Here is a 27093-nt window from a genome sequence, read left to right as displayed (position 1 = left end):
GGGTATCAACTTCCTGTTGACTCTTTTTTTTGTTCTGTCCTTTTCAGTCCAAAAGTCCTTCTCCTTGGTAGAGAAATGAGAAGCAAAGTAAGAACTGAACATTTCTACCTTCTCTCAGTTGCCTGTTATCCTATCCACCCCAAGCAGGAGTCCTAGTTCTCTTTTGCTCCTCTTCTAGCTAAACAACAACAAAAAAGATCTTTTTTAAAAATTGTTTTTAGTTTGAGCACTTCTGACATCATTTTTACAGTGCCATATGACAATGTCATGTGCATCCTCTCTTGCCTTCTCTTGCTTCTATCTTCTGTGCATATTAAAAAAAAATCTATCTTAGTGGGTGAGTTTTCTATGTGTCCATATCAGTCTTTTCAGGTAACTTTCATTCATTCTCCTTTTTGGAATTTTTTTCCTTTGTATCTTCAGGGTCTGTTGTCTGAGAACATCACCACCCAGAAGACAGTCCAACATCAAAGAATTTAAAAAATGCTTCTGAGAAGCATTGACGTCCTTGTAACTGGAAGCTACTTCACTCTACTCATGGGGAAATCCTCTCATGAATTCACATTCCATTTTCTCCTAATCTACATTCAATTCAAACAAATTTGATGATCAACTTGGTTGGATGGAGGTTTCCAAATGGAATTCCAATAATTCCAGAGAGCAGTGTGGAATGGTGCTTTTTAAAAGTGATCAAAATGGGGAGCTCCATGTGAATGCTGGGGTAGAGCACTTGGGCAGAGCGGGGCAGGGTGTGGGACTGAGGAGTGGGGGTGTGCACCATGGTGGAGTCGCAGCAGCTGTGGTAGTGGATACCATGGTGAAAGGGCTGGAGTGGGAGAATATCTGCAAGATGCAGGGTACCATGTTCCAGTGCAGCGCCAGCTGCTGTGAAGATACCTAGGCCTCCATGAAACAAGTTCATCAGTGCATTGCACGCTGCCATGCTCCCTTGGTCCAGGCACAGGCCCTTGTCACCAGTGAACTGGAGAAATTCTAGGACCACCTGGCTTGATGCACCATGCACTACAATGACAAAGCCAAAGACTTGATGGATGCTGGGAGCAAGGAGCAGCAGGTGAAGAGGTAGCTAGAGTCCTGTATGACCAAATGTGTTGATGACCACATGCACCTCATCCCCACCATGACCAATAAAATGAAGGATTCCCTGACATTCATTGCAAAATGGAGTCATTGTTGGTCATCATCTGGGGTGGGAGAATGAGTCTACTTGTAAAAATGTTTGGAAATTTTTACCTTTCAAAATTTAGGAATGAAGAAATTGAGGTTGGTAGCAATTTTAAGAATACTTTTATGGGAATTTCACACCTGTCTCTGAACTCTGTTGGTTCCATTATGTGTTTTAGCCCAGAGGTGAAGAAATGGAAGAAATGGAAATGCTTGTATCTGGATTGGAGGTGGTATGGAGGGCTAATAGTACCCAGACCCATCCCTTCAGTGAAGATGACCTCTAATCTATCAGTTGGAGCCCTTAACAGCTTTCAGCTGGTTCAGAGGTATTCCATTCCTAGAAGCTGGAGTAATCCTTTGGGTTTATAGGTATTAGCAGTTCTCCTCCCCGACCTACCTCCCATCTGGTATTAATCCCTGAGGTAGCCCTTTGTTTGGTGCCAACTTCACATCTACCTGATGGAACCATTTCCCATAGAAAATTTGCCCTCTTCGACAGAAAGCAACAGCCATGAGCTCACTACTGATTGGAAAAGAGTAACACAGTTATGCTTTTCTCCCCAATATGAGAACCTGGCATTCAGAGGGGAGTCTGGGGAAAGAGGGTTGCTTGGATTACAGCACTGAGCAGCTCCCAGGTGATCTTTCCTTTGATCAAGACAGTGCGCATGCCAGCTTTCAGCTGGGACACCAAGCAGGATCATAAAAGGGAAATCTCCCGCCAGGCATGTGAGGCTCAGGTTCCTTCGCATTGGCTTTTACCTTTTTTTTTTTTTTTTTTTTAGGCAATGGGGGTTAAGTGACTTGCCCAGGGTCACACAGCTAGAAATGTCAAGTGTTTGGTCTGAGGCCGGATTTGAACTCAGGTCCTCTGGACTTCAGAACCAGTGCTCTATCCAGTGTGCCACCTAGCTGTCCCCTGCATTGGCTTTTATAGGACTGCTGCTCAGGTTACTTTTTCTTGCCCTTCTGGAAGGTACTACAGGGACAACACTTCAATTAAAGTTTTTTTTGAGACTAACATGAAATGGTTTTGAGTTAACCCTCTTTTTGCTTGCGGAACAATCTGAAGCCTCTTGCTTAAAGGAATGGTAGAAGATTGGTTTGGAAGAAAGTTAGTTTTCCCCAAAGCAGAAAAGGATATGATACCTGACCCTGGTCCTGCTCATTTGCCCTCTTCGACAGAAACAACTTGTTGAGAGGACCCTCTTAGGATGGGGAAGGGTAGGAAGACAACTTAAACTTCTAAGCAGGTTGCAAGGGAGAGCTTTTTTCTGCCCCAAAGTACAGGAGGCAGCTAGCACCAATTATCCAGTTATCACTGTTGGTTAAAACTTTGAGCAACATGTTAGTACCAGGCATTGTGCTGGAAAAGATCCTGTTCTCTTTATATCAACTTCTTATTGAATGCAATTAACATAGCCTTCCTGTTCAGTGTTTCAAAGCTATATCATATTTTCCTAGTGGTTTGATAAAAAAATAAATAGTTTGATTTAAAAAAAAAGTGATCAAAATGTCCATTAACTTTGACCCAGAGATCCCACTGCTGGTCATATAACCCCAGGGAGCTTAAAGACAGAAAGATCATACACCAAAATATTCATAGCAGCACTTTTTTTGTGCTGGCAAAGAACTGGACATAAATTAGATGAGCATCAGTAGGGGACTGAATTTTTAAAAATTTATTTATTTTTTATTAATTTATTTTGATTTATCAATAATCACTTCCATAAGCTTTTGAGTTTAAAATTTTTCTCCCTCTTCCTCCCCCCCCAAGACGGCGCACAATCTGATATAGACTATACATATACATTCCTATTAAACATATTTTCACATTAGTCATGTTCTAAGGAAGAATTAGAACCAATAGGAGAAACCACAAGAAAGAGGAAACAAAACCAAACAGAAGAAAAAAATAGTAAATAGTATGCTTTGATCTGCATTCAAACTCTATAGTTCTTTCTTTGGATGTGGATAGCATTTTCCATCATGAGACCTTTGGAGATATCTTAGATCTTTGTATTGCTAGGAAGGGTTAAGTCTATCAATATTAGTCATCACACAACGTGGCTGTTATTGTGTGCAACGTTCTCCTGGTTTTGCTCACTTCACTCAGCATCAGACCATACAAGTCTTTCCAGGTTTTTCTGAAGTCTGCCTGCTCATCATTTCTTATAGCACAATAGTATTCCATTACATTCATATACCACAACTTGTTCAGCCATTCCCCAATTGATGGGCATATAGCTGCTATAAATATTTTTATACATGTGGGTCCTTTTCCCATTTGTATGATCTCTTTGGAATACAGCCTTAGAGGTGCTATTGCTGGGTCAAAGGGAGGGGATTGGATTTTTAAAATTCCTCAATTTAACATTTAAATTCAGGGGCAGTTAGGTGGCTCAGTGGATAGAGCACCAGCCCTAGAGTTAGGAAGACCTGAGTTCAAATCTGTCCTCAGACACTTACTAGCTATGTGACCCTGGGCAAGTCACTTAACCCTGATTGTCTCAAAGAAAAAAAAAATCATCCCACATCCATTTAAATTCAAACAACAGCAGAGGCAGCATCAAGATATTGGAGTAGCAGGAAGTAGTACTTGGTCCCTCATTCCTGCCTCCAAACAGATCTAGAAAATGCATCAGATCAAATCTTGATGGGGAAAAAAGTCACAATAAGACATTTTTTTCCCACCCAGGTCAGCATAGGGAGACAGGTATGTGGACATTGGGGACAGGGTCTGCAGGAGGCAACCTAGCACCCAGGGAGAGGATGCAAAAGAGGAGGTCCCAAACCCATACCAGGACACTGAGCAAAGCGTGCAGGAACAGGTGCTAACTGGCAGCTTTGTTGCCCGCTATTCAGCTCTAGGTCACAGATCCAAGGTGAATAGAGGAGGGGAACTGTGCCCAAGGGTGGCACTCCAGAGGTATGGGGCAGAGGGTCCTGGGGAACAAGTTCAGAAGCCAGCAGCAGCTGAGTGGCTCAGACCTCAGGAGCAGAGTGGGGTCACAGTGCCACCTTCCAGCCCAGTCCAAAACCTGCAAAGGAATAATCAGTTCTGAAATCTCAGAACAAGAGAGTCTACAGTTTTGTCATTCGAAAACAGAGCTTTCCAGCTGGATGATAGTGGTTGAGTATAGCAGCAGCCTGGGTCAGGAACTTGCAGAGCTCACCAGAATGGCAGCAGACTTTCCCTTAGATTAGACCACTATGAGAGCAATGAAAGAAAGCTTACAGGACCTGAGCCTAAGCTATCCCTGAGATCCTAGAATAGTATAACCCTCAATACCTCCAAGAAAGCAACAACAAGATCATGCCAGACCTACCCTCCAGAAGTGTTCAGAGCCTTGCCCTAACATCAAATCTGAAGTCAAGAAGTAGGCTAATAGATTTAATAAACAAATAGACAAAAGGATCCCATCATAAAAAGCTATTATGATCACTCAAACCTGAAAGAGGAAAATTACTCCAAAACATCCATAAGCACAGCCTTGAAGAAAAACATAACTTGGGCACAAATTTAACTAGAATTCCTGTAAGAGATGAAGCAAGAGTTTACAAAAGAGTTTTAAAATGTTTTTTTATAAATTAAGTGAGAGTGCAAGAGGAAAAAAAATGAGAAGAAATGAGAGCTACAGAAGAAAGATTTGGAAAGGAAATTAACAGTTGGCATGTGAGGTACAAAACCTTACCCAAGCAACAAAATCCCTAAAAATTAGAATGGACCAAATGGAAGCCAATAACTCCAAGAAAAATTAAAACTAAATTAAAATGCTGAATAAATAGAAGAAAATGTAAGGTGTTTCATAGTAAAAACAATAGACCTAGAAAACAGATCGAGGAAATAATTTAAGAAACATTGGATGACCTGAACCTTATGACCAAAAGACATCATGTTTTAATAAATCTTAAGAAAACTGCCCAGATCTCTTAGAACCAGAGGGCAAAGTGGAAATAGAAAGAACCCATTGGTTACATCCCAAAATGAAAGCTCCCAGGAACATTATAGACAAAATTCAAAGCTTCTAGATTAAAAAAAAAATACTGCAAGCAGCCAAGAAGGAAGTATTAAAGTGCCAAGGAATCACAGTCAAGGTCACACAAGATTTAGCAGCCACTTTCATAAAGGAGCTGAGAGCTTGGAAAAAATATTCCAGAAGGCAAAGGATATGGGCTTACAGACAAGAATAACTTATCCAGAAAAACTCAGTATAATGCTACAGGAGAAAAAATGAACCTCTAAGTAAACAGACTTCCAAACATTCCTGATGAAAAGACCAGAGATATGTAGAAACTTTGAAGTTCAAACACTGGAGTTAAGGGAGACATAAAAAGGTAAACATGACTAAACAATCATAAGGGACTAAACAAGGATAAAATGTTTACATTCAAATATTGGGAGATTCTACATGTGTCCTCTCTGAAGTGGTCAAATGAGGAAAGAACATGTGTACAAAGTTGGGTACAGGGGGAAAGGGGAAAAGGGGGAATTAGAGGGAAAGAAGATTAAGAGAGAGATTAGTCTTATGCAAAAAACAAAAATCTTAATGATGCACAAAATATTTATAGCTCTTTTAGAGGTGGCAAAGAGAGTATATCTGAGGAGGTGTCCATCAACTGGGGAATGGCTAAACAAGTTATGGTATGTGAATGTGATGGAGTATTATTTTTCTGCAAGAAAAGATGGAGGGGATGGTTTCAAAGAAACCTGGGAAAACTTATACGAACTGATGCAGAGTGAAGTAAACAGAATCAGAACAACTTACACAATAACAAGAATTTGTTAAAGACAAACAACTTTGAAAGAATTAGTGAATCTGATCGGCATAATGACCAGCCATAATTCCAGAGGATTAATGATGAAACATGTTACTTATCACCTGGTAAAGAGATGAAGGATTCAGAGTACAGAGTGAGACTTTTTTTTGGGGGGGGTGGAGAGAGACTTGGCCAATGAGGGAGGACATTTGTTTTGCTTGCCCATATTTGTTTATAAAGGGGAGGTAGTTTACTTTTCTTTCTTTCTTAATTGGGAAGGGTGTTGGAATGGGAGGAAGAAAATGTAGATTTTTGCTATCTGAAGAGTGTGTGTGTATGTGTGTGTGTGTGTGTGTGTGTGTGTGTGTGTGTGTGTGTGATTTAAAAAACAAATTCAAATAACAAAGCCCTTCCCAATCTGGCTCCAGCCTACTTTATTTCTTTTCACTGCTCCTCACACTATGTTCTAGGCAAATTGTGTATGTGTTTATACACAGGAATAGGAAGAGGCAGAAGAAGACTTAAATGAACTGATAAAGAATGAAGTCAGCAGAATAGAAAAAAACAATATGGAAAATGATTTCTAACAATGTAAATGGAAAGAACAACCAAAAATACAAGTGTGTAATTATGACAGAACTGGGTCATGGAGTATTTAATAGTAGAGAAAAATGCACCTTTCTTCTTTGCAGAGGTGGGTACTGTAGGTTTGAAATATTGTACAAACTGCCAGATAGGAATAGTATGTTGCTTTGCCAAAATGCTTTTTTTCCTTTCAAAAAACTTTTTTTTTTTTTTTTTTGTTAGTAAGAGCTGGTAACTGGGTAGGGGAGAGAGAAGGATATATTTGGAAATAGAAGTGAAAGTGGCAAAAATAAAAGACATCAATAAAGATAAGATTGTTTAAAAAGTCCTGGTGTCGCTAAAGCTAGGAGGGAAAGCTCATATAGCAGATGATTAATAAACCAAATTTATGACACACATTTCAAACAATATTCCTTGATTGCTAAAATTGTGAAAGGATTGGTGCCCATGAAGACACCATATTTACCCCCATTGCTTCCTCCCTTCAGGGAGAGGCAAGGAGGAAGGGAATCAGAGCACGAGGACTGTAATCCAGGGAATAAGCTAAAATCACTTCATCAACTTCACCTGGCAAATTTATCAGCCAAAAACAGTAGCTCTAAATTCCTTCAGCACCATGAAGTCAGGTCAACAAGCATTTATTAAGCACTTACTGTATGCTAAACACTAGGGATTCAAAAATACAAGCAAAAGGAAAAACCGCCCTTGCATGAGAGTTTACATTCTAATTGTGAAAGACAACACATTAAAAGGGAGCTGAAAATTGAGGCAAAGGGACAAGAGAGAGACACTCCCACTGAGCCATAGTGGTAAAGTCCAGAGGATGAATGAAGTGTAGTTGGTCCAGATCCTTTCTCAAAATGGAGGTCCAGAGAGTGGAGATATAGGCAGGCAGACCTGTTCAGTTCAAAAAGCATCAGTGGCTCCCTACTGCCTCTAAGATAAAAGACCAATTCTTCAATTTAATATGTAAATCCAAACAACAAAACCCTTCCCAATCTGCCCCAGCCTACTACATTTGATCAGGTTACTTCTCTTCACCTAACTCTGTATTCCAGCCGAATAAACCTCCTTCTGGTTTTCCAACCTCAGCATTCCATTTTTTTGCTTCTTTGCCCAGGCTGTCCTCCATGCTTGTTATCTACTCCCTCCTCATTTCAATTTATCTGTGGACCATACCCTGCCTTCCAGCAGGATGTGAGCTCCTTGCTAATAAGATCACAAAGTGAACTAGTATGGAAGGAAAGAGTAGAGGGTCTTCCACAGAGATGTGGGGGAGATCCACAGTTAATGAGTATGACATAGAAAAAGAAGCAACAAAGGAGACTGAGAAGGATCATTCAGCCAAGTAGGAAGAAAACTAGAAGTGAGCAGTGTTGTGAAAATCTAGAGGGGTGAGAGTAATTAAAAGAAGGTGATCAATCCAAAGAGATCATGAAAATGGGAAAAGGACTCAGGTATGTAAAAATATTCATAGCAGCTCTTTTTGTAGTGATCAAGACTTGGAAATTGAGGGGATGCTTATCAACTAGGGAATGGCAGAACAAGTTGTGGTACATGAATGTAATGGAATACTATTGTTCTATAAGAAATGATGAGCGGGCAGACTTCAGAAAAACATGGAAAGACTTATACGAACTGATGCTGAGTGAAGTGAGCAGAACCAGGAGAACACTGTACATAGTAATAGCAACATTGTGTGATGACCAACATTGATAGACTTAATTCTCCTCAGCAATGCGATGAACTAAGACAATTCCAAAAGACTCATGATTGAAAATGCTGTCCATAACCAGACAAAGAACTGTGGAGTCTGAATGCAGATCGAAGCACACTATTTTCTCTCTCTTTCTTTCCTAGTTTTTTTTTTCTCTCTCATGGTTTTTCCCTTTGGTTCTAATTGTTTTTTATAACATGAGTAATGTGGAAATATGTTTAATTTGATTGTATGTGTATAGCCTATATCAGATTACATGCCACCTTGGTTGGGGGGAAGAAGGGGAGAAAATTTAAAACTCAAAATCTTATGAAAGTTAATGTTGAAACTAAAACTAACTAAAAAATAAACATTAAAAAAAAAGAACGTGAGCTCCTCGATGGCAGGAACTTAGGGTTTTTGTCTCCCCCATCCCTTAGCACAGTGCTTGGCACACTGCATGTACTTAATAAGTACAGTACTTAAATTTAGAACTCAAAATCTTATGGAAGTGAATGTTGAAAACTAAAACCAAATTAATTAATTAATGAAAAAATAAGTACAGTACTTGTGGAATTTGAGTCACATTAAAATTGCCAATTTCCTCCAACTTTACCCCAGGTGAAGTTTACCTCCTATGGGGAGATGAGCTTTGCTGAGGCCCTAGGTTCTAAATGCATTGCTTTCCCTTTTCAGATTGTCTTGTATTTACTTATCTGTTTATATGTTCTGTTCCTAGAACAGAAGCAACTTGAGGCCAGGACACATCAGTCTTTTTTTGTTTTGTATTCCCAGTACTTAGCATAGTGCCTCACATACAGCAAGCTTCAAATGCTTACCCTATTGAAAGGGGAGCTACATTTTCCCATGGACTGGAAGCCATGATGGTAATGCTGTCAAGTCAACAAACATTTTTTTCAAGCAGCTACTACATGCCAGGCACTATACCAAATGCTAAGAGTGCAGTAATAATAACGATAATAGTAATTAAAATAAAATAATATAAAATAAATAAATTAAAAAAAAGGAATTCACAGAAAAGTATCCTCCCCACCCCACTATGTTCTAGAGGATACAGTCTCCCACTGAGCTAAATAGGAGTGGTATTAGTGACTTGGTCCCTGAGACCCAGCCCTGCAATGTCTTTCCCTAAAGGGAAGAAGGCACTCTCATAATGGCTGGAACAGAAGTGCTTTCAGCTGGGAGGAAGTAGAATAGATGCAGGTGTATAGCATCTCACCTGGAGTGGAAGGCCAGTAGCCAATCAGAAGGGCAGCTGCCCCCTGTGTGGGTGACAGTATGAGCTTAAAATCCCATCAGGGAGAGATGCCATCAAGACAGTCTGTTACCAGTTGTTAATCTGTTGGGTTTTGGGTGTGTTGAGAGGAGGTGAGAGGAAACTGCTCTTTGGTTTGACGGTATTTTCTTTGGGCACCATCCCTTGGATGAAGAATCAAGTTATCATTCAACCTTGACTGGATGTCAGTTGGATATTTTAACACTCTTCTTTAGAATTAAAGATCTATCAAGGAATTGAAGAATTTCTAGAGCAGTAAGTAATGGCTTAGTTACTACCTGTTCTGTGTCTGTGTGTTTAAGAGATTGTAAGGTGGGGCGGGAAGATTGACAAATAGGGCCTAGAGTGCCAACTTGCCTCTCTGGTCTATGGCTCTTTGGTTCTTTCTGTTCTATTCACACTTCTTGGTCTCACTTCTAAGAAATATGCTGTCTCTAGGACTCTCTTAACGAACATGGTATTAGTGATGTCTACTGAGATTGAGCACTGAAAACTCAGCCTATTAACCCTGCCGTTGTTTCTCTGCTATGTGAATATGAAAATCTTCTTTGAAACTGCTGTTCCTGTTTTATAAAACCCGTGGCAATTTCCAGTTTTTCCCTCTTACGCTGCAGTTGCCTTGTAACCTAGCTCCAAAAAAAAAGAGACCTAGTCCTGAGAGGAGTCTTCTGGGTTGGTCCATTGGCTAAGCCCAGAGTTGTAGTGTAAATACTCTGTCACTAACAGGTTGGGTAATCTTGGATGATCACAGGCCCTGTAAAAGAGAGCTGAGCCAGCGGAATGGCAGTTCTTCTTGTCCATTGTTTGCATGTGCTCGGGGTTCTCTGAGGGGCTCATCATTTCAGAACTGGTATACTTGCTACAATTCACAAACACAGTCAACCTTGTAGCTGACGGTTCATCTGGCTTCTTGAGTAGTTTTGGCCAAATCTGTGGTAGGGCTTAGCCTGTTGGGTGCTGAGTACCATAACCTTAGATCTCCTCAGCTTGTAGCCTGCTATTGATTGTATCGGTTGACTTATGTCAATAAGACCACGGGCTTCAAGTTAGTCCAGTTTCCCTTTTCTTTTGTATAAAGTATCTGGGAACCCAAGAAGTAGACCGACTTACCTAAAATCAGACAGATTGCAAGTACAGCAGAGCTAGAATTTTAACTCGGGAGCTTTAGATTTCAAATCTGTCAACCTGTCCTGAGGAATGATGAACCAGGTGTTTACAGAACCAGGTGCTGACTTGGTTTGGTAAGGTGGCATATATTTATAACACCTGCTGGTGAAAGGGGGAGATTGAGGCTGGTGGATATATTGAGTTCAGAAATTCTGAGCTGTAGTAGGGCCAAAGGCTATCAGATGTTTGTTCACCAATATGGTGAACCTTGAGAGCTTGGGGCCACTGGGCTGCCTAAGGAGGAGTGAACCAGCCTGGGTTAGAAATAGAAGCAGGCCAAAGCTTCTGTTTTTAACCAGTGTGGTCTGGCCCTGAGTGGCTACTGCATTTCCAGTCTGGGTAGTATAGGGAGACCCAGATTCCTTAAAAAGAAAAAAAATTTAGTTTGTCTCCAGTAGCTTCTTAGAATCTTTCTACTTGCGCCTTTTCCTTAAACAAATTTCATAGGGTTAATGAATGTTTGTGAGAATTTTGTACAGCATCTATTCTCACGTTTGATGTTTTTTAAGATGGAATGCTGGAGATGGTTGAAGATAGCTCTATCATAAACTAGTTGGTTCATTAACACAAATAGCTTATTAATTGTTCCAATAATCAGCACTTTGTATCACTGGAGTATTCAGCATCTTTAAAGACTCCTTTGACCTAATCAGTGAGATTATTCTTTGGCCCTTAGGTAGTTCTGGGACTTACTTTCCTTTAGTATAAAGACCCTTCTGAGCTAGGGCCAGGTGCTGACCCACTTATTGTGCAAGATAAGACTGTTACTATTGACATTTTCATTGAGGTCCAGTTGCTTTCCTATACACATACAAAACCCACTCTCCCAGCCCCTCCCCATGTTCCTTGATGATTTCATGTGAATATAAAACTCGACTTAGGGCATGGTGGTAGGCTTATATGTGCAGACAATGGTGCTGTGATGGGTAGTTATCTAGAACAAGCCTAGATCCAGGTTAGGGATGCCATTCGGCTACGGAATAATTTTCTTTTTTCAGTAGCTTGTCTGCATCTTCCTCGTCTGTTTTGAGCCACTCACACCCACCATGTTGATCTCTGCTGTTATCTGGGCAGCAGTATAGGCGCATTTTTTGAAAGCGTCATAATTAATATGGGAAACCTTACATTTCCCCTACATTTCTCCATAGGTGTTGGCCCTTCGAAGAAAAACTTCACATCCTAGTGAGCCAAAACGGGTAAAGGTCAACAGGTGGATGTTTAAAATATAACAAGGAATACTGGATATTACAGGACTCCTTTCTGTTTTCCAGACTCGGTAGATTCACGCAGTAAACAATAAATTCAGCATGTTGTTCAACAGCAGGGACTTTGATGTTGACTAGAAATTCTTGATACACAGTGGAATGAGTTTAGGTAATTGTCTCTTGTTGATGGTTTCTGATATCGTCACTACTTGGCCAGGAAATTATCTACTCCATCCACCCTCTGCCCTCCCCAAGTGTTGGCCAAGCTATGCTGACGACAGGATCGTCATGACATCCTAACCTTTCAGGTGATTTGCAGTCTTGCGAGGTGTCCTGACTGTTGAATAATTTGGCCAGTAGGTGTCAGGCTTAAAGTAATTAGGAGAAATACCGCTCTTTTTTCCTAACTAGTTTGTGTTACCCCCATCTTTTGCTCATGGTCCTTAAGTGCTGCTGTTTTGGCACGCACTGCGTGCCCTAAATGGTTCATGAAGGACTGACTAGTGCAATGTCACCTCCTTGATATTGACTTTGGTTATTGAGCTGGTTCCCTTTGGTAGCCTTTCCTGGCCCAGTATTCCTGTTAAGGGTCTGCCTAAGCTTCATTTGTGCTGATTGAAGGATATAGCTTGGGTCCCTGAAACCGCTTGAACTCTAACGAGTATGTTTGACCCTTTTCAGGTTTAAAGGGTTAGAAGGTGAAGCTATTTTTTTTTAACGGAAAAGAGAATTCCTTCCAAGATTCCTTTGGTATCTTCTCATAGAGGATCATTTGTAGCTTCTTTGTCAGTTGGCCTAAGACGGCAATTAAAAACAACTTGAGGTCTTGGCTGATTTAGTCAGTGACTCTCTCTCCTATGTGGCCAATGAATAATGTCTCTGATATCTAAGATGAACTTTTTTTTCTTCCATACTAAGATTTTTTGGTTTTGAAGTACAAGACTCTTTTTGTTGAGCTCATTGTTCCTTATTAATAAGAGCTAATCCCAGAGCCATTCTTTTTTTTTCCTCAAAGAGAATAGAATTTCTGAATACCCTACACCAAGGCAAATCAACAAGCATTTATTAAGTGCCTTTTATGTGCCAGGCACTGTAGTAGTCCCTGGAACATAAGCTATGAGGAACCCTAGCTTACTGCCAAGCAACTAATTTGCAAGAGCTTAATTTTTTTTTTTTTTTTTTTTTTTTGGTGAGGTGGTCAGGGTTAAGTGACTTGCCCAGGGTCACACAGCTAGTAAGTGTTAAGTAAGAACTTAATTTCTTAAAACAGACTTCAGCAGATCTAGATCAGTGTTTATTTCCTTAGGCCAGTTGCCCTGACCCATTTCTCTGTTCAGAGAAACAGATATTGTTCTAGTGTTCAGTTTCTCACTTAATTTGATTTTTTAAAATTGCTAACCTTTCTGTTTTTACATCTTTTCTTCTTCATAGCCTTCCTTGTAAGAAACAACCCAAACTATTAGACACCTACAGTATATGCAGTATTCAATACATGTTTCTTTCCTCTTCTCCCTCTCCCCACTCCTAGAGAAAGAAGGGCATATTTTTCTAATTTATCTTTCATGACTGAGACAAGTCACTAACATTGATCCAAGTTCCACTGTCACATCATGAGTTTTTCACATCAGTCTAGTCTTTGTAGACATGTGATTTCCCATAGCCTTAGACTTTTTGCCCTCTCATTTTTCACTCAGTTCCTAACTAGAGGAGAAACAGAGTCCTGGGGGGGGGGGGTGGTAGTAGTAGTAATCTCAATCCTTTCCACCCTAGGTATAGTGGTGATCCACACTGAAGTACCTTGTTACTCTGTCTTGTGGTTTTGTTCATTTTTGTTGAATTTGCTGTCAATACAGCAATGTTTCTGACAAGATTTTGAGTGCCTCTGTGCCTGCATGCTAACGTCGGGAGTCTCTCTTCTATATTCCTGTGTATTGAAAGTTTGAGGAACTCTAATTTCCCTTTTCTCCTTCAGGAGAAATTGTCTGTTGCATAAGCTTCTGCAAGCATATCAGTTATCTGACTTGGAGTTCAAACTGCATCCAAGTCAGAGTTAATAAATATGTATTATACACCTACTGCGTGCTAGGCATTGTGCTAAGCTCTGGGGATACAAAGAGGCATAAAACAGTCCTTGCCCTCAAGGAGCTTAAAATTTAACGGAGGAGACAACAAAAGTAGCAGGAAAGTGCAGGGTGAGGAGGGAGTTAACTGCCCAGGGCATGACGAGTCATGTAGCTAGAGGGAAATGATCTGAGAAGGTATATATTTCAGGTGACTTTTTTTTTTTAATCTTGTGGAATGATGAGTTTCTGGAGACGAAGTTGAGGAAAGTAGCTAGGTAGGAAATGATTAAGGGAAACTGTCTGAAATCTTCCGTACTGTCCCACTTGGCACATAGCTCCCTCTTCCTATTAGTGCAGAAGAAAATTATCTTGGGGCAGCTAGGTGTCACAGTGGATACAGCACCGGCCCTGAAGTCAGGAGGACCTGAGTTCAAATCCAGCCTCAGATCAAACACTTGACACTTACTAGCTGTGTGACCCTGGGCAAGTCACTTAACCCCAATTGCCTTAAAAAAAATTGTCTGGCTTTCTCATAGGCTAACCACTCTTTAAATGGTCTCTGCCCTATTCTAGGGGAGGACACCTGGTTGAAGTAAAATTCTCACTAAATAAAGAATTGGCCTTGGAGAAAAGATCCTAGTCTTAATCAGAAATTGACTATTTAGAAAAAGATGGCCGCAATGTTCTCTTCCTCGAGCTCTGAAGAAGAGAGCAGTTGTGAGACAGGAAAAGGCAGTGAAATGGAGTCTTCACCCAGAAGTAAGTGAGACTGTGAGACAAAAGGTAATGGTGGATGAACGTTGGTGTATCTGTTACTCATGTGACATCTGTCTTGAAAGAGAGAGCTTTAACCCAAATGGCATGAGAGGTCTAGATTTCCACAGTTCCATCTCTAGTGTTCATTGTAGTAGAAACTCAATTTCCTTCTTTACTCTTAGTATAGAGAGAATACTTTGTACTATTTGTGACCTCCTGGAACTTCTAATACAGAGCTATAGATGGGTATCAGACAGAACTATGGTTTCTTACACCTGGGGCAAGCACCATGAACAGCACTCAGGGCAAGTGCCCCCATTGGAATGGTAGGATGGGGGGGAGAAAAGACCAAGCACTGATAGATTCCTATTGTAATAAATCTTGCCAATTTGATGCAAAAGCTTCTTTCTAAGCCACTCAAAGATGGCTAGTGCTGTTGGTGCCCTAGGGCTAAGCCTTAGTTGCCCTGTACAAGGGATGGCTCCTTAAGGCATAAAACTTGCCTTCTAGTAGAATGTATGAGGTTCCTAGAACATAGTAAGTTAACTATATTTGGGAAGAGCTCATAAGGTCACATAAAATGTACAAATAAAAAGGTAGGGGGTAAATATTCTATGTCAGAGTATATAACTTCCATTAGTACTCAAGTTTTTTACCCCTCAAACTCTTATATGCCAAGAGTGACAATAGTAGTTATTCTCAGCACATTAAGTATAGAATAATATAAGTCAATAATATCCTCACTTAAAAAAAAAGAAGATGGGTCATTGTATTTAATGTATTAGAAAGTGCATGCTGGCATTCCCCTCTATCATGGGAGTAGCCTTGGAAGATTGTGAAAGGTTAAGATGGCCAGGAGAGTGTCTCATCCTTGTAGCACACTGCCTTGCTAGCCCGAGCAAAGAAAGGTATTGCCTAAAGAACACACCCATAACCCTTGTTTTCTTTTCCCCAATCTCCTCCTAATAGCTTTCCTTCCCAGCCCACAAAGATATCTCCTTTTTATTCATAGTTGATAAATTTAGAGTTGGAAGAAATCTTATAGGTCATTTGGTCCAATTCTTAAGTGATTGGTCCGAGGTAATGAGGATTGTAGGGAGCAGAGCTGAGACTCAGACCCAGGTCATCGGGCTGACAATCACTGGGTTCTCATAGGCATCCAACCTACTCCTCTGCCTCCTCTGCCTCTAAACTCCCTCTCTTCCAAATAACAACAAAGTAATGACCTCATATTGCCTTCTTTAAACAGGATCTTTACGTGTCGCAAAAGCCACCACTAGCTCTACTGTACAACGGAGATCTTCGGGGTGAGTATATCAGTAATGGTCTGCCTTAGCTAGGCATTGATTAAAATCCTATTCTGGTTAAATGTTGGTGGAAAAACTCAGAGAATTTCAGTTATTTTGACAGCTTCTGAGGCATCTAGTTTCAGTTTCCACTCCACTTCCCCTCCCACTTTTTTTTTTTGTTAGTGTGTTTCACCTGGCAAGTCTGCTATATGGCATATTGATCATCTGCTTTCAAAGACCACATTTAAGCATAGCATGTGAACCGGTTAATGTCTGAGCTTTATGTGACTAGAGCTTTGAGGGTCATTAGATGGTGTCATTTTATAAAACTTTTTTTTGGGGGGGGGGTGGGACTTGGTGGGAAGAAGCAAACTGTACCATGCCTTCATGAGTTGATTTGGTTTATCTCCTTCATGGAATAGGCTAGACATGTTGAAAAACTAGGTAGATGAAAAAGTGTCTAGCTTAGTTAGCTACTAACACAAGTAGTCCTCATGGTGGTGACCATGGGAAGAGTGCCTCCTTTCAAACAAGGACTTCCTTTTGGATGACAGAGTTGTTAAACGGAAGGCAGCATCTTCTTCTTCTTCTTCTTCTTCTTCTGAAGACTCCTCTTCACCTGAGGAAGGAACTTCTAGGGTGAGTAACTCGTTGTCCAAGTATCTTTGGTTACTCAGTCATGTCCTTCTGGTTTTCTTACACCTGGTGCTTTTGAGGAAGGGAAAAGATATCTGGAGAATTCAAGAAAGTAAGCCTTGCATTGTGTTTCAGTTAAAGGTATTTAAGTAAGGAAATTATCTAAGTGATAAGAGGTTATCTGAAGTACATTGTATATGGGTACTGTTGTGGTCTCTGACCTATTGACTTATCCTCTCCCAACTGAAGGCAGGAAAAAGCAGATAAGAGGAACTAGAGTACTAATAAGCTAACAAGGTCTTCAACTGTGAAGATACATCCATTCCTTGTGTCCCCTTTAAGTTGTGAACAAACTTCTCTTGACCAAAGGAAGTGAGAACCTAGCCAGAGGCCAGGGTAAAAAGGGACCGTGTCCTTGGAAGTCTTTAAACATCTAAGAGGCAGCTAGGTGTCTCAGTGGATAGAGCAGGAGAGTTGGAATCAGGAAGACTTGAGTTTAAATATGACATGGCACGGTGCTTGGCACGCTGTAGGCACTTGATATATGCTTGTTTTGTTTCTTCCAGGGACGTGGTGAGAAGAAAATGAAGACTAGAGCCAGGAAAAGGTAAAAAAGTGAAAACATTGTTGGCTTTTGTATAATTTTGTGAGTGTTAAAACTCTCCTACTTGGAGAAGCAGTCAGAGGATTAAGGGGTTCAGATCTAATGGGAACTAGATCATTTGGGACAGTTGTGGCCAACCCTGGACTTCTTCGTTCCTTAAGTCAAAGTCTTATTGGCAACTAGGTGGCATAGTGAATAAGGAGCTGGACTTGTAGTCAGGAAGACCTGGGTTCAGATCCTATTACTGAAGCTTAACTAGTTATATGACTCAGTACATGCTCTTTCCTCATCTGTAAAATGGGAATAATAGTAGCACCTACCTCACAGAGTTTAAGACGAAAAAAAAAAGACATATGTTAAGTACTCTGAAAACCTTAAGGTGCTATATAAATGTTAGCTATTATCAGTTCTTCCCAAGGTGATCATTTTTTAAAAAAATTATTTAGTATTTTATTTTCCCCAGTTACACATAAAAAAAACATTTTTAATATTCATTTTTAAAACTTTGAGTTCCAAATTCTCTCCCTTCCTCCCTCCCCAGCCCCACACTGAGAAGGCAAGCAATTTGATATAGATTATACATGTCTAGTCACACAACATTTTCATAATAGTCATATTGTGAAGGAAAACATTAACCAAAAAAATCCTCAGGAAAAACAAAGTAAAAAAAAATTATACTTCAATCTGTATTCAGACACCATCAATTTTTTCTTTGGGGATGGATAGCATTTTTCATCATAAGTCCTTCAGAATTGTCTTGGATAGTTGTATTACTGAGAATAGTTAAGTAGCTCACAAAGCTGATTATTTTATAATATTGCTATTACTTTGTACACAGGACATTTCATTTTACATCATCTCATGTAAGTCCAGTTTTTTTCTGAGAACATCCTGCTCATCATTTCTTTTTAAAAATTTTTTATTAATTTATTTTGATTTATCAACAATCACTTTCATATGCTTTTGAGTTTAAAAATTTTCTCCCCCTTCCTCCTCACCACCCTCCCCAAGATGGTGCACAATCTGATATAGGCTATACGTATACATTCCTATTAAACATATTTTCACATTAGTGATGTTATAAGTAAAAATTAGAACCAATAGGAGGAACCACCAGAAAGAGAAAACAAAACTCAACAGAAGAGGGGGAAAAAATAGCAATTCAAATTCCTTAGTTCTTTCTTTGGATGTGGATAGTATTTTCCATCATGAGACCTTTGGAGACATCTTAGATCTTTGTATTGCTGGGAAGGGTTAAGTCTATCAATATTAGTCATCACACAACGTGGCTGTTAGTGTGTGCAATGTTCTTTTGGTTCTGCTTATTTCACTCGGCATCAAACCATACAAATCTTTCCAGGTTTTTCTGAAGTCAGCCTGTTCATCATTTCTTATAGCACAATAGTATTCCATTACATTCATATACCACAACTTGCTCAGCCATTCTCCAATTGATGGGCATTCTCTCAATTTCCAATTCTTTGCCACCACAAAAAGAGCTGCTATGAATATTTTTGTACATGTGGGTCCTTTTCCCATTTGTATTATCTCTTTGGGATATAGCCCTAGAAGTGCTATTGCTGGGCCAAAGGGTATGCACATTTCTATAACTCTTTGATCATAGTTCCAAATTGCTCTCCAAAATGGTTGGATCATTTCACAAATCCACCAACAATGCATTAGTGTTCCAATTTCCCCACTTCTTCTCCAATGTTTATCATTTTCCTGTTCTGTCATGTTGGCCAATCTGATGGGTGTGATATGGGACCTCAGAGTTGTTTTGATTTGCATTTCTCTAATCAATAGTGATTTAGAGAATTTTTTCATATGACTATAGATGGCTTTAATTTCTTCATCTGAGAACTGTCTGTTCACATCCTTCGACCATTTATCAATTGGGGAATGGCTTATAGTCTTATAGATTTGGCTTAATTCTCTATATATTTTAGAAATGAGACCCTCATCAGAGAGACTGGTTGTAAAAATTCTTTCCCAATTTTCTACCTTTCTTCTAATCTTAGTTGCATTGGCTTTGTTTGTGCAAGAACTTTTCAATTTAATGTAATCAAAGTTATCCATTTTGCTTTTCGTAATGTTCTCTATTTCCTGTTTGGTCATGAATTCTTCTGTTATCCATAGATCTGATAGGTAAACTATTCCTTGCTCTCCCAGTTTGCTTATAGTATCAGCCTTTATATCTAAATCATGAACCCATTTTGACTTTATTTTCGTATATGGTGTCAGATTTTAGTCTATGCCTACTTTCTGCCATATTCTTTTCCAGTTTTCCCAGCAGTTTTTTTTTTCGAAGAGTGGGTTCTTATCCCAGAAGCTGGGGTCTTTGGGTCTATCAAATAATAGATTACTGTAGTCATTGACTACTGTGTCTTGCATACCTCACCTATTCCACTGATCTACTACTCTGTTTCTTAGCCAGTACCAAGCAGTTTTGATGATTGCTGCTTTATGATATAATTTAAGATCTGGAACGGCTCGGCCACCTTCCCCTGCATTTCTTTTCATTAGTTCCCTTGATATTCTGAAATTTTTGTTCTTCCAAATGAATCAAAGGTGATCATTTTAACTTACGGTTTTGTTTTGGTGGGTTTTTTTTTCTTCTTAGACACAAGTCATTATTTCATTGACATGGGGCTTTGAGAGCTCCAGCTATTTCTCGCAGCACAGAATAACCGTGAACCTAGGGAATTCCCTGTCTCAATGCAAACCTGTACAGTTACTGTTTGTGGATCCACCTAGCTTCTCTCATTGGGCCCATGTTCAAAACCTTTCCCCACTTGGTAAGATCTGCCAGAGCTCGCGCTTGACCGATTGGCATAGGTTTTGACGCTAAAGCTAATTGAGACCTTAAAATCTTTGAGAACCAGGGTACCATCTATATCAGAATAATGCTCCCAAAGAGGACTTTTCATTTTTCCCAGACTTCCTATGTTAAAGCACCAAAGCCTTCTGTCCCTAAATTTCAAATTTCATAAAATGCAACCAAATAATTTTTCCCTGAAGCACAGGATCTGGCACAGAGTAAAGAGCTTAATAAAGGCTCCTCAGTAAAGCTATTGTATCTTCAGCACTGATCTTGAGTTTTTCTTCCCAGGTATTCTCCAAAACAATCTACCTCAGCTAAAGCATCGACATCCAGAGAGGTAGGCTCCTTCTTGTTAGGATTTAGAAGGGATAGATTTCATTGTTTTCATCTATGACATGAGTGTCATAGCACCTGCCTCCTAGGGTAGTAAGGATCAAATAAAATAAGGTGCATTTAATGTCTTGCAAACCTTAAAGTATTATTCTAAATGCTCACTATTAACGCACCCTAGCATGCTAGACCCAGAGCCTATTCTTTGATTCCTCAGATGGTTCTGTTTTTTCCACTATTTGTGGGACCTTGGGCAAGTTTAACATCTGGTGGTAGAGAAGTTTCTAACCTTATAAAATGAGGAGTTGGACTGGATATCTATCTAAGGACCCTTTTAGCTCAGTCTTGTAATTCCTTCCCCACCCCTCCAACCAACTTTGTAGTAAGTATAGGAACAGAATAACAGAATTTTTACATTAGGAAGCAAAACCAGCTGAAGCTCCCCTACCACACAAGTATGGGTGTATGTATATGTATATATACATACATCTGCACATATATACATATATGCATACACAGGTATTATTTATTTCTGGGGAGATGGTCCCCTGGGAATTCTAGACATGAGACACTTGACTGTCTAGGAAGTAGAAGGAAATCTTCTTTGCCCAGGCTCTGTCTGTGAAGAATGAAACTCCCTGGAGTAGATGTTCTAAGATGATCCTCCCCTCTGCCTTATTGTCCCCAGTCTTCCCCACCCTTGCCCCCAAACTACATAGAAGTATGGCACTCGTAAAGGAACACAAGGTACAAGGCTTGGGAACCAGTTCAAGATTTCCAACGGGAGTGGGGGGAGAGAGGGCAATATGTATATGGCAGCTAGATGGTATAGTGGAACCTGCCTCTGATACTTGTTAGCTCTGTGACCCTGGGTAAGTAACTTAACTCTTTGTGCCTTTGTTTCTTCATCTGTAAAACAAGGATAATGGCGCCCACATCACAGGGTTGTTACTGGGGCTCAAATGAGATAATACACGTAAAGGCACTTTGCAAACTTTAAGCCCACATAAATGTTAGCTGTTCTCTCCTCTCTCTGTCAGTATCTGTGCTGGTAGAGAATAGGGGTAATCCGTAGATATAGCCATGCTATAAGGGCCTTGGTGACTTTAACTAGCTATCAACATAGAATAACATCTGAAGTTTGGTTCAGACAGCTTCCCCAAGCCTTGACTATGTCAAAGTGCAGTTTGATCATACTTCCTCCCCCCACCCCCTCTTGAAATTAAGGTTAAGGGGTCAGTGTTAAGGGATGCCAATTTTTTTTTTCTTTTTCTGAATCGGTTCTACTGCAGAAAAACACTTTCCTATAAAGGAAAAAAAGATTGGAACAAGGCCTAACTTAGAGTGACTCCTTTTCTTAGGAAAAGATTTATCATTATATTCAAAATGTTCCCTTTACTACACTTAAAATGTGATTCACGCTACTCCGTACACACAACTGGCTGGGAGTAACTGACTCAATCGGGACGAGCTTGGTTTACCTGAAGACAAGCCCTAGTTTAGTGCTTGTGATAGGGAATGGCAACTTGATTTTCTGAACGCTGGGTGGCTTTTCTCTCCAGGATCCACAGTGTCCACAGTGCCTGCAGTATCTGAATGACCCTGAACTGAAACACTTCATAGGAGACCCCAATGATGCTGTAAGTTTGGTTGTGGGTTGGAGAGAGAGGGGAAGGGAGTTCTCCACTTTGATCCCCTCTCTTTACCCTTCTTCTGTTTAACTCTGAAATGTCTCTCAGCTGGAAGAACCAGAGATGTTGGCTGAAACACTGTTGAATGTTTACGAAGAGAGCGAGAAAGGTATTGAGAGCGACGACTTTCTCCCACAACATAAAATAACCTGCTTCAGGTAATGTGGAGTAGTGGGGGGGGGGGGGGGGCAGGTAGTCGGGTCTTTGATGCTTGGATTGATTAGCCCTATGTATTCAGGACACCTACAAACAGCTGGCTCATTGGTTCCTAAAGTGGGCAATACCCCCTCCTGAGGGGGTGCTGGAACGGGGATCCAGAGGGGCGGTGATAGCCTCAGGTGTAATTGGGGTGGCATAGAATAAAAATAAGTGGGTGGTGGAAGCATAAGGAAAGAAGAAAAGATGAGAATTTTGAAAAAAACATTTGTTCGTGTTTCCTCTGTTGTAACAGAGTTAAAGTTGTAGTGATCACACTATTAAAATAAACACACAAAATGTAAATTATAACCAATAAGTGGTCAAGTCAATTGACAGGTCTTAACAAGCAAATGTTGGCAGTCCAGCATGCATTGGCAGGAATATGTGTGTGTAATAACTCGTTTATAATATGATACCATACAGTTACATGACATAATATTGCATCATCCAAATTTCAATGCAGGAAAAAACCCACAAATTTACAATAAGTTATTAAATTTAAGAAGCATCTTAAAAATATTATATTTTTTGAAATGACACAAATTTTTTTAAAAAATTAAAGGGTTAAAGGAAGTAGATTTCGGGGGGGTGGCACTGAGTATTTATTTCTTTTTTTTGAAAAGGGGGCAGTAGGACAAAAGTTCAGGAACCTCTGAGCTAGCTGAATATAGAACAGGATCCTCCCTTCTGCTAAAGATCATTTAATCCAAGGAAGAAAGGAAGTGGTAGTACATTCAGGGCTTCAAGTCCAAACTTAGATTTTTCTTTTTCCCCCTCAAACTACCTATTTGTATAAACTCATATTCATTTAAACTATTCAATAAATGTAAGCATGAACTATGAAATAAACCAAAGGTATGGCTATTATAAAATGAGAAAAGGGAAATGACACTTTCTTAAAGGACTTAGATTGAATGCTACCCCTATATTGTGGGTTTTTTAAGGATAATATCACTATATTCAATTTTCTCTGGTAAAAATTACTGTGAAAGGGAGTATCTTCTTTGGTCATTGCCTAGGAAACCTGACTAAGGATGTAACTGAGGGCCAAATCCTTCTCCACAGGCTGAAGGTTGCCTTCCCTTTGTCAGTGCCAGAAATTCTTTATTTGTCAAATGTTTTTTGTTTTTTTGTTTGTTTTTTTTTTTGCTAGGTAATGGGGTTAAGTGACTTGCTGAAGGTCACATAGCTAGTAAGTGTGAAGTGTCTGAGGCCAGATTTGAACTAGGGTCCTTCTGACTCCAAGGCCAGAGCTCTATCCACTGCACCACCTAGCTGCCCCCATTTGTCAAATGTTTTGAGTACCTAATATTAGGTGAAATATCAAGCTAGGTACTATAGAGTATAACAAAGCAAGTACACAATCCTTGCTCTCTGCAACATCATAACCTAGTAAGAGAGATAAGGACACCTAGGTGTCAAAGTGGATAGACTGCCCTGACTGGAGCCAGGAAGACTTGAGTTCAAATACAGCCTCAGACATTTACTAGCTATGTGATCCTGAGCAAGTCACTTAACCCTGTGCCTCAGTTTCCTCATCTGTAAAGTGAGCTGGAGAAGGAAATGGCAAACCACTACACTATCTCTGCCAAGAAAACCCCAAATGAGGTCACGAAGAGGTGGACACGACTGAACGAGAGAACCTATACATATATCGATGATTTTGAATTTATCATAGATAGTATTTCATGGTTACAGGTTTTTATAGCTTTTCATTGCATCCTCACAACCTTGTAAGACAGAGTCTCACAATCATAGGTGAAGAAACTGAGGTTTGAGGATTAGGAGCTTGCCCATGGTGATCAGATAGATAGTAATTAGTAGAGCTGAGGACTGAATCATGGGCTTTCTGCCATGGCATGGTCCATCTTCATAAGATGAATGTGACATTTGTTATCAGAAATACAAAATTCCATGGGAGCTGAGAAGAAGAGGGTGATGATCCCTTCTGAAGAAAGGAATTCGGGGGAGGCTTCAGAGATAATACTGCAACAACGTCTTAGAGGATTTTGAGAGGCCTAGATGACCAACAGAATATCCTTCAGGGGAAAAGGAACTAGTGTATGCAAAAACATTACTTAAAGAAATAACTTTGTAATTTTCTGGGGATTGTTCTTTCTTATCCCTCCCTTTCCATAATCTACAATTTATTTTTCTATACCATTTGATGTTATGCTTTTGTATCCAAGGTTGAGGGATACTTGTGCATAATGTTAACCAAATGGGTTGCTGAGTCCAAGACTTGATAGTTTCTTAAAAATTAAAGGAGTTAACTTATATAACACAATACTTGATCCAAATTTGTAAGATAGTTGTTACAAGTGTTTATTTTTTTTTTCTCCCCCTCATTCACCAGTGTTTATGACATAGTTGGCCATCTGTGCCCCTTTGATACAGGCCTAGTTGAGAAGAATATAGAACTCTATTTCAGTGGTGTAGTAAAACCAGTCTTTGCAGAAGACGCAAGTTCAGAGGGTAAGGATACACGTTTCATATTCATTTAAACTGTTTAATAAAAATAAGCATGAACTATAGACCAACCAAAGAAATCATGCAAAGGCATAAACTCTAAATGAAGCATAATTGTTTAATATGTTAATTCTGGTTTTTTAAATGGCAAATGTCATGTTTACTTCTGTGTCTTTTTTTTTTTTTTTTTTTGGTCAATTGATATACGTTTGGATTTGGTTACTGTTGGTGATATCTAGTCAGTGGTTAGATAACAATATGAAACTGATTCTATGCGACTCCATTCCTTATTTTCCAAACATGTTTGTCATTTGTAGTACTAGCTATTCTAGTATTAGATCAACTTTGTATGTTTTTGTTCTTCTGCCCCTTTCTTCCTCCCTCTCCCTCCCCTTAACCCTCCCCCTATGTTAGTTTCCTTTAATAACATTCTTAAAGCATAATCTTACTCTGAGGGATCAATGAATTAGTTTATGACCAATTTATTAGCTTCTTCCATGTTGCCACGTTGCTTTGTAAAGATTACTAGTGGTGCTGTGAATTTGTGTAATGTCATAATATGCCTGTTTCTCCATGGCCCTGCCAGCATTGAGTTCTCTTGTTTCTAATGTACTTGTACCAATTGAGTATATGAGTATTACAATTGCACTGTAGTACCAGCTGTCATTACCACTCAGAACATAGGCCAATTAACTTTCGGTTCCAATCAGAGTTGAGGCTTAAATTTTTTTCTTTATGAAAAGAGAAAGTATTAAGTATGAATTTTGGTTTTTTCTTTTCTTTAGGTGGCATCAAAGCCAAAGCACTTGGTCCTATAAATGCATGGTGGATTGTTGGTTATGATGGGGGAGAGAGAGCTTTTATTGGATTCACAACAGGTATCTTGAAAGATGATTTCAAAGCCAGAGTTTGAAGTGCCTTTTTTTTTTTAAACTAAAGACCCAAGTTTTTAACCTATACAAAGTCCTTTAAACCTCCCTGGGTACTAGAAATATTTCAATAAATAATTTTAATATCCAAAAAACTTATGCAGGTATTAAAAATATATCATATTTGGACAACTTGATAGTATCAAAAATCTGATCTATCTATAAACTGAAACTAAAGTCTCATACAAGAGAAGGGAAGAGCCAAATTTCCTATTTGAAGGATCAAATTCTACCTGAGAACTACCCCGTTGACTTTCTGAATTAAAGCCTAGGTTCTCAAGCATTTGTTTAGACATCATAGTGGTTCAAAGATTGATTCTGAGCTCTGTTTCCAAAATTCCACTATTTCAATATTCACTCTTAAATGACATTGCTTAAATGACAACCCTGCAACTGTCCCCATTGACTCCTTCTTCCACACAGTCCCCTTTGTGGATTTTAAAAATCAAATTTAAACATGTGTTAGAGCCAGGAGTGATTATGCACAAACTGTAGCCCCTGTTATTGGAGAGGCTGAGGCTGGTGGATTCCTGAGTTTGAGTTCTGTGCTGTAATAGGGCTCAAGGTGACTGGGTGTCCATACTAAACCTGGAACAAATATGATGATTTTTTCCCCCCAGAAGTAGAAGGCCACCAGGAAGGCTGAGGAGGCATAAACTGATTTAATTTCAAAAATGGAGCAGATTAAAGCTTCCATGCTGATCAGCATTGAGTGTGGGCCCTGGAGTGGCCACTATATTTCTAGCCTGGGTAAGATAGGGAGAGCCACAAAACCCAACACTTTTAGACATAAAATATTTTGGTCATGTTTTTGTTATATCACTATCTATTTCCCAATAATCTCCACCCACCACCCGCATTAGAACTCTCCCTTTTTACCCAAAATGGTTAAAACAAACCAACAAGTACAACAACCATATCTGATAGCTTGTATAATCTGTACCCTAATGGTCTACCACCTTCCAAATGAGAAGGTGTTATCAAGGTCCTCTAGGACCAATTTGATCTAAATTCTGATGCCTTGAATGTTTGACGCATCCCTAAAAATTCCACTCTTCCAGGTTTTGCCGACTATATTCTGATGGAACCTAGTGAGGAATACGCTCCCATCTTTTCACTGATGTATGAGAAGATGTACCTGAGTAAAACAGTTGTGGAATTTTTACAGGCAAATACTGATGCCACTTATGAAGACCTCATCAATGCAATAGAAGTGAGTATCCAGAGTCCTTAACACTCTCCTATGAAGACTCGACTCTTTAGAAAGTTTTAGCACAACTTTGAGCTACCATTTTTCTAGTTTGAAAGTCAAAACAGAAGTTCAATATTGTCCCAGGGTAATTCCTTCGGGGCTTGTGTAGATTTTTTCCCTCAACTAAAAATAAGACAGTATGATTTCCTTGCT

At 39.6% G+C, this 27093-nt stretch overlaps 1 protein-coding gene and 1 pseudogene across 1 annotated transcript in view; both read left to right on the top strand.

Moving 5' to 3' along the window:
• The first annotated feature begins 779 nt into the window (after positions 1–779).
• On the top strand, positions 780–1222 carry LOC114039840 (annotated as a pseudogene).
• A 634-nt stretch (positions 1223–1856) lies between these two features.
• Positions 1857–27093, top strand: part of LOC114039839 (DNA (cytosine-5)-methyltransferase 1-like) — a 54607-nt gene continuing 29370 nt past the window's right edge. Inside the window, exons 1-6 of the mRNA XM_027857715.1 lie at positions 1857–1928; positions 21973–22041; positions 22141–22250; positions 24647–24765; positions 25545–25637; positions 26750–26901. Coding sequence (XP_027713516.1) covers positions 1857–1928; positions 21973–22041; positions 22141–22250; positions 24647–24765; positions 25545–25637; positions 26750–26901 — 615 coding nt within the window. The remainder of the gene's footprint in view (positions 1929–21972; positions 22042–22140; positions 22251–24646; positions 24766–25544; positions 25638–26749; positions 26902–27093) is intronic.

The sequence above is a fragment of the Vombatus ursinus genome, unplaced genomic scaffold, assembly GCF_900497805.2.
Source record: "Vombatus ursinus unplaced genomic scaffold, bare-nosed wombat genome assembly UNPS02012319.1, whole genome shotgun sequence".
In the NCBI taxonomy this organism is placed as follows: domain Eukaryota; kingdom Metazoa; phylum Chordata; class Mammalia; order Diprotodontia; family Vombatidae; genus Vombatus; species Vombatus ursinus.
The sequence above is the reverse complement of the archived record's forward strand: the minus strand, read 5'-3'. Positions and strand labels throughout refer to the sequence as shown.